At 39.2% G+C, this 13116-nt stretch overlaps 1 protein-coding gene across 3 annotated transcripts in view; it reads left to right on the top strand.

Annotated features, from left to right (window-relative positions):
* Positions 1-13116, top strand: part of cacna2d1a (calcium channel, voltage-dependent, alpha 2/delta subunit 1a) — a 127384-nt gene that overhangs the window by 37637 nt on the left and 76631 nt on the right. For all 3 annotated transcript variants that reach the window (XM_039600948.1, XM_039600949.1, XM_039600950.1), the window contains exons 4-6: positions 5018-5077; positions 8979-9014; positions 9656-9821. In XM_039600948.1, coding sequence (XP_039456882.1) covers positions 5018-5077; positions 8979-9014; positions 9656-9821 — 262 coding nt within the window. The remainder of the gene's footprint in view (positions 1-5017; positions 5078-8978; positions 9015-9655; positions 9822-13116) is intronic.

A 13116-nucleotide genomic window follows, 5' to 3' on the forward strand; every position in this document is an offset into this window, starting at 1 on the left:
AGTGGCTGTAGGTGTATCCATGTGCAGAACCGTCACATCAACTTTCCAGCTGGGTACAGCTGTAATTGGGAGTTGTTTGCAGCCAGCTGGCACACAGATAGCATGGTCGGCTGGAAGAGTTTGCTGCAGGAGAGATGAGCTGTCAAACCAGAGCACAGCAGTGGATCAGCACCAGTCTCTAACAAGTCACTTCATGCTAAGTTAGTATGTTGGTGAGAGTGATGTCTTCTCTAAAAGACCAGAGTTGTGTAGATAGGGTTAATTTGTCAACTTGCATGCACTCACTGTACAGTTGTTTTCCTTCTGGTGCCAGGGTAACTGTGTGTGTGTGTGTGTGTGTATCTGTGTAATGTGTGTAAATGTATGTCCTCTCTCACCACTTTTTTCTCACCACTCTCCTCCTGGCTCCCTACAGGCTGAGCAGGATAGATCTGACTAAAGTGCTGCCAGTCACAACAGCAGATGCTCATGTTTCCTCTGCTCTCCCGTGCCTCCCTACACATCAGTGAGATGGCAGGTGTGTGTGTGTGTCTGTGTGTGCTGTCCTGGCAGTACTAGATGCTCTAATCAGGCTGCCAGGAGCGTGTGTCAGTAAAGCAAGCATGTTTACACAGTACATCTCTGTGTGGTGCTTACAAAATCACAGGAGTTTCAGAGCACAATATTCTTCTTAGATCACAGACAAAGGATAAAAAAAAGAGAGCATGTGTGAGTGACTCAGTGATTAAAAGAGTTTACATACATTAACTGTAATTTTATCCACTTTTTTTGTCTTTAAACTCTTTCCATTGCTTTCTATACCCCACCCTTACTACGACATATAAAGACTCATCTGCATGAGACAAATCATCCTTGCATTAAAACATAATGTGAGGTGTTATTGATCAGCAGAGAGCTTTTTCCACATTTATCCTCCAACAGTGTGCTAAAGATAGCAAGCCTGACTAAAACAAATAGAAAATATAAGCTAGAAATCCACAAAGTTCTTGTTTGGAGTTAATTGTTGTTGTTTTTGGGCAAAGTTCACATATTATTTGTCATTCTTTTGAGGCCAGCTCAGTTTATACATGCTGGAATGTTTATAGCTCACATAGTTCATGGGTGTTTATTGCTCTGGGTCCTCAGAAATAACATTTTTCTAGCATAACACATTCAGTTTGCCTCATCGTGTAGTGACATCAGAAGGAGATTTAAGGAATTACAGAAGACATGACTCATTTTCTCCGAGCAGAAGAAAAACACGTGCAAGCGCACACAGTCTGTGTCCAAGCATTCAGTGGATTTATGAGAGATCTGTTGTGAAGTGGTCACTTGAAGCTTGTTAAACATTTTTTTTCTTTCTAATTTGATAAATGTCAGCAATGTAGCGCCAATTTGAATTTAGCATTTTGGCACATATATCAGTAAAACTCATATTCAGTAGCATGTCTGTCCTAATGAATTCACCTGCATTTGACTATCCCATAAAAGTGGATGGTACCTAACTTGAAGTAACTTGGTTCTAAGGCGTGAAGCTACATTTTCATTATCTCCTCACTAATGCAACAGTGTTCCCATTAGTCTTGCTAAAAGAAATTTGCTCATATTGTGTATTTCTAAGCCAACTTGTTAGCAAATCCTTATTTCAACATCTTCTCATTATGTATTTTAAAATAACTGGTGTTGCATTTTTCTTTTATGTACTGTTTGATATGTGTTTATGCTGCACTTTGAGGTGTAAATTCTGCAAAACCTTTAACTGCTTAAAGGTGTAGAAAGACACTGTGAGGCTGTGGATTCAACATAAAAGAGAAGCTACAAGGTGGAAGAAACAGCTGGGCACTTTTGACCCCTTCACCTCTTGATCTGCTGCTGAGATCCTTATAAATGCCTTTTCCTGTGCCCGTGTGTGTGTGTGTGTGTGTGTGTGTGTGTGTGTGTGTGTGTGTGTGTGTGTGTGTGTGTGTGTGTACAGCTGCTTGAAATTCAACCTGGCACCTTTAACTACTGGGTGAAAGGAGTCAAAGATAGGTCAGCAGGCCTCACCTGCAGGGAAATACCAAGTAAAACGATAGTAAATACAAATGCCTGTGAGCAGATATCTCTCTAAACCATCATAGATGCACAGTATGCTCTGCATTCTGGCATCATCATTTCCTTTTACAATCATTTAAATAATTACTAAACTAATTAACTAATTACTAAAAAATGAAATAAATCATTTCAGAATATTTTCCACTTTTAATAAACTGTAATCCATAGCTTTTAATTAAAAAACAAAGAAATATTTCAGAGGAAGGAATAAGAGAAGTATGCATACCCTTTTTATTTTGTTGGAGCATCTTTTGATTGTGATATAGCAGTCAGTCGTTTTGGGTAGGGATTAGCATGCCGCATCTTAACTTGGCAAAAATTTGGCCACTCTTCTTTGCAGTATTGCTCCAAATCTGTCAGAGTGTGAGGGCTTCTACTGTGCACAGCCCTATCCAGCTCATTTCACAGATTTTCAGTGGGATTCAGGTCTGGGCTCTGGCTGGGCCATTCCAAAACTTTAATCTTCTTCTGGTGAGGCCAGATTTGGATGTTGATTCAGATATATGCTGTGTGTCATTGTTCTACTGAAAGATAAAATTCATCATAATCGCCTGCTTTCTAGCAGATGCCTGAAGGTTTTGTATAAAAACCGAGTGGTATTTGGAACTGTTTATAATTCCATCTACTTTGATTAAAGCCTCAGCTCTAACTGTGATCGTGCATGACGTCATGCATGTAGTTGTCTGGCTTCCTGACCAGTATTGTTGGTTTCAGTTCAGTTTTGGAGAGATGTTCATACTTGGAAATGTAGTCATTCTTCAGTTGTTGATGACTGTCTCATACCTTTCAGGAATAAGATCCCTTTGATGATTTTGTAAGCTCTTTGCATGACATAGTTATGCTGTGACATGCAAATCCATAAATGCGAGGAAATATCTACGTGATTGGTTGATTTTGTATGCTGTCATATCCCCACTTATGAGCGTGTGCACACTTACTGTATGCAACCACATGATTGTTGTGTTGTTACATGAACATCTGTGCATGGTTAAGTTGAGCAGCTGCATGCTGTATGTGTTTAAGTATTGAACACTGTTTTCTTAGTAACGTGTGAGCAGGTATGCTGGAATGAGTTTCATTCACCTGCTGTAACTGATATCCACTTACCTGATGTGAATGTGATGAAAATGCTTTGCAAATTGCTTTTGTGCGGACGACAGAAATGCACACAAAGGCCTTGTCATCTTATCATGTTTCATTCTTTCGATAATGCTTGGAGCTGAAATGGGAGTGCTTCCACAGTAAATGGCCATCTGTGGGTTTGTGACCACAGAAACGACACACAAACTGATTTGTCTTTGCACCATTAGTGACCTGACTGGAAACTGACAGGATATTCCCATTAAGTCCGTGCAGCCTGGTTGCCACTGGCAACTAGAAACAAAATCTACAAAGGCACTGTGTGTTTGTGCATGTGCAAATAAAAAGACCAGAATGACCCCACTGCCAAGACTCATATACCTCAAAAAAAAAGAGGGGGGGGGGGGGGGTGTGTGCATGTGGATACATGGAGAGTCATAAACATAAACTTGTCTAACAGAGCAATGACAGAGCAGGTGGCTGACAGGAACGTTGTATACATATTTTCCCTATAAGTAGCCCACATGCCGTGTATTGAAGCTATACCGAAGCGTTTTTCCACCCTACCATAACTGCAGAGACATAGCAGTAGCACGCTTTTACCTTTGCTCCTGCCAACTCTTAAAGCTGCTGCTAAATTTCCCCCTAATGAGACACAACCAGAGCGTGGTTTGCGACGCTTTCAGCCTCCAGAAAGCATAATGGGGTATGGAGCACAAGCATAACTAGTAATGTGAAGTCAGATCTGTGAGCAGCTGCTACTCTTTCTGCTTGTTTTATCGAATTTCTTTCTTTCTTTCTTTTTATGGACATTGATATTTTATATCAGCAGAGGCTTTTCTTTCTAGCTTTCCAGTAATATTTGGTGCATGTTCATGCTTCTTACTTGTGTTTTGATATGAAGTTCTGTCTACCACCAGGAAAATGTGGGGCCAATTGTTCAACAATAACAGAACAAGTGCTTTTGCTTTACTTGGTAGGTAAAGGCAATTCTCTCAAATAGCTAAAATGATGTGTTGCGACTTTGAAGTTTGTCTTGTTATCTGTGATTTCCGTTGGACTTTTTTCCCTTGCATAAAGAAATCAGCTCTGTGTAATACATCTTATTGTATGGCTACAAGGATAATAGCTATCTGGTGTTATATTAAGTAATTTTGTTTAAGTGATTCCAAAATTGTTCCTCTTACTGCCTAAATCGTGTTTGAAGCTTGATTTTGCCACACAAACACTGTGACTAATATCCCATCCTGGGATTCACAGTCAGACTTTGTGCTGCCTCGCTGATTCTTGCGACTGTCGTGTTTAATCTTACTGCAAAATTATATTATGGAATGAGAAGAGGAGTGGGTTGATACAGTGAATTAATTTACTCCTTTGCCCCAGCAGATTACTTGCCTATTTTGTGTGTGTATGTGTGTGACTTGAAATTCATAGCAACATACACAAAAGCAGGAGGAGCTGGATTTCATATTTCCCAAGGGCAATTAATAATACAGTGAATTTCTGGACCATGTACCGATTAAAAACTGGGACCATTATAAACCCATTAACCTAGTCATTATGATCAGATCTCGGGAGAAGATGGAAGATGTCTAATTTTAGCACAACTCGGTGTCAATGGTTCTAATTCATACCTGAAGGTATTCGAGGGAAATGTGGTATTTTCCCTTGAATACACTCTGGCTAAGAATCATATGAAATCTGCTGCATTTAATTTTTACGATCACCATCTCTCTAGCTGACTTACTTGTATTTTTTTCGTTGCCGCCTTAGAGTAAAAAAATTCAGAGATTTTTATAATATTAAAATGGTCTTAAGTAATGTGTTTTTCTCTTCTACTCTCCTTCTCTCTGTCTTCTTTTAGAGGCTGGCAACAGAAGCAGAAAAGCTTCAGATGGAACACGTGTGGCAGGACGACAGCGACGTGAGTGAGCGGCCAGTGCATGATCTATCTAATATGTTCATTAACATGGCTGTCTACATACAGATCAAGTGGTTTGATGAACTCCATATGCAGAGGAGGTGCAGGGACATCTGAGTCATAATCCTTATCATAATAATTGGAAGGAAAATCTAATTACAATCACAATAGGGCTATAATGACTTTATTGATTGAATTTTATCATTTTACATAACAGGCGGAAACTACCAAGCATGGTTATGATGAACAGGTGCACACTCACACGCATACACTTATACGCACACAGCGATTGCGCTCCAGTAATCTTAGTATTACTTACAGCATATAATAAGAAGACAGTGTTTACTCATTGAATTGAATTAAATTGCTTTGCCTGAAAGCAAGCCCAGTGTTTTAGATCTAACTTTTTCATAATAAATGGAAATGATAAATTTTATCTCCTCCAGCCCTTTTACAAATTAAAAATGACGTTCTTTGTACATTTTCTAGTGGGGAGATTTGGGGGAAAAAATCAACTTTGCCATTTATCCAGTAAGATTTAAGCACTGCTTGTCAAGTCTTAATCATATTTGTCCCTTAAACATTATTCAACATTATATTTAAAGATTATTCAATGCCGTGCATACTTTCTTGTGCTTTGAAAATAGACAGCGAGATATGGATCTCTGGGGATTGATTTATTTATGATATTACTCACTGAGTTGGATATCCTTTTGGCCCTTTATGTTTGGCTAGCAAATGTAATTATTTTGGAGATATTGTGACAGGGATTCTTGAACAAATTAACCAAAGCAATATAAAATATTATTAAGCTAAGAGTCATGCAGAGTTTATTGCATCTAAATGTATTCACTGTACAAACATCATGCATTGCAGTTGTTATGTGGTAAACAAAAGGTGATAGCTTCATACACCTCAGCCCAATTCAAGTGAAACTGCTTCAGGATATCCTTTGACAATGTGCTTATCCCCACGAAAACCTGTGGCTCTTTAGTGTACTTGTCTGTGTTTAGCATTCTTTAGCATTAACAAGAGGTTAATATAATACTCTGTGCAGATTCCCTGTATATCATTCATGTCTTTCCTTTGGACTTGTCAGTAAGACTTGTCTATTATTTGTAATATTACTATAAAGTATAACATAGGATGTGTGTTTTCATATTGCATAATCAGTCAGTTGTCTGTCAATTCTATGATTTGTCCTTTTCAGGACATAATAAAAATGATCTTGTCTATACCAGGTCCAGAAACATACCAGAAACACATATTACACCATGCTGTTATCTATTTAACAAAAACGAAGCCAAAATGCAGAGGAAGCGTGTGGAAACACCAAATGCACGAAAGAAGCTAAGAGCTACTTTAGCAGTTTTAGCATTAGCAGCTAAAGTTGCTAAAGCTATAAATTAATCGTTTTCTGTATGACTTTGTGTGGAGGAGTTTTTGGTCTACTCTTCATCCCAAGTTTGCTTCAGTTCATTGAGGTTTGTGGGCTAAATTTATTCATAACTCTGTTAAGGTCCCACCATTTTAAAATGAGATGAGGTCTGTGCTTTGACTGGGCTATTGCAACACCTTGATTCTTTTGTTTTTCAGCCATTCTTTTGCTTGGGATCATTGTCCTGCCAAGCTTTAAGCCACTGGACAGATTGCCATTTGACTCTGAAATATTTTGGTATGCTGAGGAGTTCATGGTTGACTTAGCGACTGCCCAAATCGTCACCTGTGCTTGGCAGTTGGTATGAGCTGTTTGTGCTGATGAGCTTTGGTTCTCACCAAACAAGGTGCTGTGCATTATAAGCAAATGTCTTCATGGCTTTTTCTTGGCATTTTGTTACAGTAACACACCTAAATGTTCCAGACCAGGTGTACTTTTTTTTTTTTTTACACACTCCTTCTGCATTTCGTCTTTTTTACTTAATTTTTGTTCAATAAATGATGACATGGTGTGATATGTCCTGATGCGTAAAGAATTGACAGAGAGTGTACTTTTACCATGACTGTTGCCACCAAACATCTGAAACAAAGGTTTCTTTCTTTTCATACTAAGACATGAAAAATATCATCTTAATGTGATAATAGTAAATTTATTGAAATAGCAAGTGGAGCATTGTGTGTGGTGTGTGTTTGTGTGTGTATGTGCCTGTGTCTTCTCTGTCTGCCACCTTTGATAACTGGGTCAGTAATGCTGGACACCTCTTCCTGCTGACACTTGAAAGCCAGTGCCAGCTGCAGTAAGAACAGCACATTTGCATGTGTCAGTGCATCATAATCATTTTAACCCTTTTGCTGTTGTTCGTGTTTGCATTTGGTATTCACTTATCGCATTGATGTACTTCATGTAAGAGTAGGATTAAAGTCCCAAATTTCATGCTGCTTAAAATGTAAATATAATGCTTTACGACCTACCTGAGAAAACAAAGGTCGCCTTTTATGACTGTTGACAGAAAGTAGTGATGGAAAGCACCATAACTGGTGGGAACAGATGATGTGCAAGTTTTTTCTAAGTGGATAGCACATTAAATGAGTCATTTGGTGTTTAAAAATGTAAAAATGAACTGCAGGTGTACCTGTGTGAAATGAGATGCAATACATTAGTAAGCATATGCATATTCAGATAAGATTTAGATCATAGACACAACATACACGTTTGTTATGTATGTATTCACTTTTTGGTCCTTACGCTCCCTTCATCTCCTTTGATTGTCTCACACATTAAGTGTTCTTGCACACAGTTTTCTCCTTTGGGAAGTATAATGGTGTGACCTTAATGTGCAAATTGTCTGCACTAACGTCACCTGACACAAAAGATCATGAGACAGTCTGCTGTTATTAACTTGTGTGTATGGGTGTGTTATGGCACACTTTGCAGATATAGTCGATCTCATAAGTCTTCTGGTATATTGGAGCAGTCAAAGCAGAAAAATTGAGAGCAGATGTTTGTGTTTGGCACAGTTTGCCCTGCTAAATCACTTGTGTGTGAGATAATTACAAACTCTTTAAGCTAACACAGCAGTGTTAGTGGCAGGAGCAGTTGTTGTCCTGTTGGCGTGCCACTTCAGAGGTGGTATGCAGGTGGTTGGAATCAGTGAACCATCTCTGTGGCTCCGGGGCATTCTTACGTCAACAGCTAGGCTAGCTCGTTATCACCCTGCTAGCCCGTGTACCGACAGCAAGCCCAGCAGTGTAAGAGCAAAACAACACCACTTACTTCACTGCTGCTCAGTATCAGACGCAAACTCACTTGGACTGCAGGGAAAAGTAGCAGGTGCAAGTTAAACTGAGAGATTCAGATGCCCTGTTATGGTTTTTGAGACTAGCTTTAGCATTTTTTTTTTTTAAGTTTTGTTCATCTGCTTTGTGTTTCATTTTTTTTTAGGTTGAACATGATTTTTTGAGATACAGAATTTTATTAAGCTATTTGGTGATTAGCCTTCAGTGACCCATCGTTGCAGAATGGAATCCCAGTGGTAACAGGAATTAGGATAGGACCCTTAATTTTTTAACTAAAAATCGCTCTTTGTACTATGTGTAAAAACAGGACATTCGTGCTCTCCTGATGATAAACCTTTTCTGTTTTGGACACTGAAATACACACTTTCTGCTGCTGTCAGTGACAGGCCAATTTGTTAGCTGCTTGTACACTTAGTTGTACACTGCACTGACATATACCAGTGTGTACTCCAGGTAATGAACAATGTAGCAAGACTGGGAGCAATAAGGAAACACCACACCCATCAAAGCATGGCCATCTGTGAGGGCAATCTTGGTAAAACACCTTTAAGATTTGGACCAGCGTTAGATGCTTTGTTTCAATCTAGTATTAAGATACTAGATTAGACTAAGAGTTTGTGTATTTCTTGTCATGCTTTATTGATATTTTCCTGTTTTGGTGTTTTTGCAGGTCGAGAAAATCAGTTACTACAATGCCAAAGACGGCGTAAGTACAACTTGAGCAATTTGATGTGATGCCAATTCTCCAGTAAAACCCTACAAGCCATCCACATCAAGCAGCCTTGAGTTGTTACAATGGGGGAAAAAACTGATTTGAGTTTGTATTGTAGCCTGTAAGAACTGTAACACTTTAAAATTTATGCAAATAAATCTCTGTTAGTACAAATTTGTGCATGCCGCAAAAGCTATTTTTGTGCTTATAATAAATTTGACTTGTTTATGAGACAGGGTTTTTTTTTATGGATTAGGGCCAGTTCATGTTTAGGGCCCAACACAAATAAATGAGTGTGCATCACGCATTTAATGCCTCTCCTGGCCTTGGACATCATTTGTCTGCTTTGATAAACAGATTTCGACATCTAATTCCTCTCCACGGCCCCAGTGGGAAAGAACCACACACCCAGTGCACACTAATGTCACTCTCTGTTTGACTCTCCCCTTTCTATCTGCTTCTATCTAGATACTGGCATTTATCTATCACTGCATAATATTTAGCATGCATTATCCATTACAAGAAGATACTACACATACTTTTAATTTTACAGTGTACACACATAAAGCCAAAAATGTTTTCCATGTGATTTTAAAACATCAAATTCTGCTATTCTTCTTTATTTTCATGTGTAGCTTAGCGGGATAGAAAGTGAGTCAGATACAGAAGGGAAGAAAGATGGAAAGGAGAAGAAGAGGAACCCATACATTCCCGGGGATTTCAGTTTTGACCCGGACTTCAAACGAGATGTCTCCTACAACACAACTGCCGTCCACATCCCAACAGACATATATGAAGGGTGTAAGTTAAAAAACACACGCTTTCTCTCTCTCTCTTTACCTTTCGTCACAATATGTACAATCTACAGTACTCAGGCAGTGACCTCAGCCTTCCAGTGCTGTCTGCACTGTGTAGACAGTTCCACACTAAGGCTAAACCATTCTCGTCTATATATAACCCAAATGCCATCCTCCCAGTGGTCAGCAGTCTGTAGCTCCCACTTTACCCTGGTCACCAGCTGCTCCTTTCCCTCATGTCCACGATGGCCCCACTGACCTCTCAACAGTTGCACAGAAGGTCTGTAGATTGGCCTTTGGCAGGATGCTTTGTATTTGCCTGAAGCTGTTCACAGCTATTTGACCGTGTTTATCAGTAATCTTTCAGTATCTTTCTCCAAGGGTCTTTGTTTACTCTAATGTTCACACCATAGAATTATTAAGTGTGCCTATGCAAAAGCACACTTATTATTCGTCAGATTAAAGGCCCTTTCCCATAGACACGGCATGCGCTGCCTAGAGCGAAAGCCCCAAATTTTGTGTTGCGCTGGCCGTTGCCCTCTGCTTGTACGTCATTTTTTTGCGGCCGTTCTACATGATGAATCATGGCACTATTTTTGCGAAATTTGCAAAAAAATTGCAATTCTTTCTTCAAAAGTGCACCAAACCAGGCCAATTTGAAGCCCCCAGCACAGAGTCGGAAAACAGAATGGTCAGCTCATTGATCATACTAAATTTAGCTTGCTGTAATTAAATGTAGCGAGTTTAGCTATAAACTATTTTAGAGTTACATAATTGAAGTTTGATCTATTAGGGCCTTACAGTGTCAAATACAAAATGGGCATCTACCGTGTAAGTAATGCCAGCATCAAGGTAATCGCTTTTGTGTGCATCTGCAAACTACGGTATGTTTAATCGTTGTGATAGGTTAATGTAGAGTGTAGAGGTTTGTGTTTATTTATATCAAGGTGTGTTGATTGATATTTCCTTAAAAACATTGACATGATCCTTTGAATGAAATTTCAAAGTAACAGCAAAAAGACTACATGAATACAAAGTACAGTATTAGACACTGGTGAGTATAATGACTGGACACTGGTGCACACAAATATATAGCTATAAGCATGCCTGTACATACATGCGCATAGAAATACTTGCATTAAATGTCCTTGCTGGTAGATGTGCATGGATATAGATTATATGCGATATAGAAACTATATACTATATTAGGACATTTAGAATTAAGAGGACAGACAACATAAAGGGAAGCTTGTCATTTGAGAATCTAACAGTGAATTAAAGGTCATAATTGCCTCGACATAATAATCTGAATGAACTCTGCTATTTCAGTCCAAGCTTTAGAAAAGCTTTTCATAGTCACACTTCATCACTGACTGCAGCTTAACATATCACGTTACAGTAATGTGTCACAACTTCATTACAAACTACATTAAACTACACATGATAGTAACATTTATCAGAACATTTAAATAACTTCTTCTAATCCAGGCATTGGTGCCGATTTGAGCATTCATCATCAATTCCAGTAATGATCTTCTCTGTGGGCCCGTGGCTAAATTCGGTGGACTTAGTCACATGACTTTAATGCCCTTATACAGCGAGTCAGTCAACATATTGGACTATAAATGTGCACAGTGACGGGCCTCTGACTGTGCAGACATTTTTGTCATAGCCAAATGGCCAAATGCACTCAGTTATTTTTACAAGCAGCAGTTATGATGATGAAAGGACAGAGAAGGGTAGGGGGCCTGCGTGGTAGGAGGGGATTGTTCTTAGTGTGATTCGTTCAACTGTTTTGTGGTTCATTACAGTATTTATGGCCGTCTGTCCTTCTGTGTCTGATGTGGGCCTGTCTGATCATTACTGTGTTTTCTTTGAAAGTAAAATCTCAGCCCACACAAATATATCAACAGCAGTGATCACAAAACGGTGTATAACTGAACACAGTAGTGAGATCTTTAACCAGGTCTTCCCATTAACACCTGACCTGTCCAGAGGTTCAGTCAATGAGCTCGTCACTAGCTTCAATGCTAAAATGTTAAATGTAACGGACACTATTGCTCCCATTAAGGTGAAGGTTATCTCTGGAAAGAAGAAGTCTCCATGGAGAAACTCCACACTGGTGAAAAATGAAAAAAGAGAGTGTAGGAAAGCTGAGCGCAGATGGAGAAAAACAAACCTCCAGGTTCATTATGACATCTATAAAGAGAAACTTCACAATTATAATTTACAACTGAGGAGTGCAAGGAGGTCCTACTTCTCTGACATCATCACCAAAAACAGTCATAATGCTCGGGTCTTATTTTCTACAGTTGACAGGCTAACAAACCCTCCTGTGTCAGTGGCAGCTGAACTTCATTCGACCATGGTCTGCAATGACTTTGCCAAATTCTTCACAGAAAAAATCCAAAAGATTAAACAAGCAATTGGTACATCAACAGCAGATCCAGGATATGTACTGTGTCCACCGAAAAACTGTTTAAATACCATGAACCAGTTTCACCCTATTAACAGCAAAGACCTGGAGGACATCTTAGGTCAACTGAACTCCTCCTCTTGCTGTTTAGATGTCCTGCCAACAAGTTTTTTCAAAAAGGTCTCAAAGACTTTGGAGTCAGACCTGTTACAGATCGTCAACTTTTCTTTAATATCAGGTGTGTTTCCAGAACCACTAAAACCTGCTGTAATTAAACCTATACTGAAAAAGGACAATCTTGACAAGACACAAATGAATAACTACAGGCCGATCTCAAATCTCCCATTTTTAAGTAAGATCATTGAAAAAGCAGTTTCTCAACAGCTCAATTACTTCTTGACACAGAATAACTGCTATGATGCCTTCCAGTCAGGTTTTAGACAGAACCACAGCACTGAAACCGCTCTGACCAAAGTGTTTAATGACATATGTCTGAATACAGACAGTGGAAAAATGTCAGTCTTAGTTTTACTGGATCTCAGTGCAGCATTTGACACAGTTGACCACAACATATTACTCAAACGACTGGAGAACTGGGCAGGTCTTTCAGGAACTGTACTAAACTGGTTCAAAACATACTTAGAAAACAGGAAATACTTTGTATCAATAGGTAACTTCACATCTGAGCAGACAAGTATCACATGCGGAGTTCCCCAAGGTTCCATCCTGGGACCCCTTCTGTTTAACATTTACATGCTCCCACTGGCACAGATTATAAAGAACAACAAAATAAACTATCACAGCTATGCAGATGACACACAGATATATATCACAATGTCACCAGGAGACCGAGGCCCTGTACAGGCTCTTGGTAAATGCATTG

This window comes from Oreochromis aureus, linkage group 17 (genome assembly GCF_013358895.1).
Source record: "Oreochromis aureus strain Israel breed Guangdong linkage group 17, ZZ_aureus, whole genome shotgun sequence".
Lineage (NCBI taxonomy): Eukaryota > Metazoa > Chordata > Actinopteri > Cichliformes > Cichlidae > Oreochromis > Oreochromis aureus.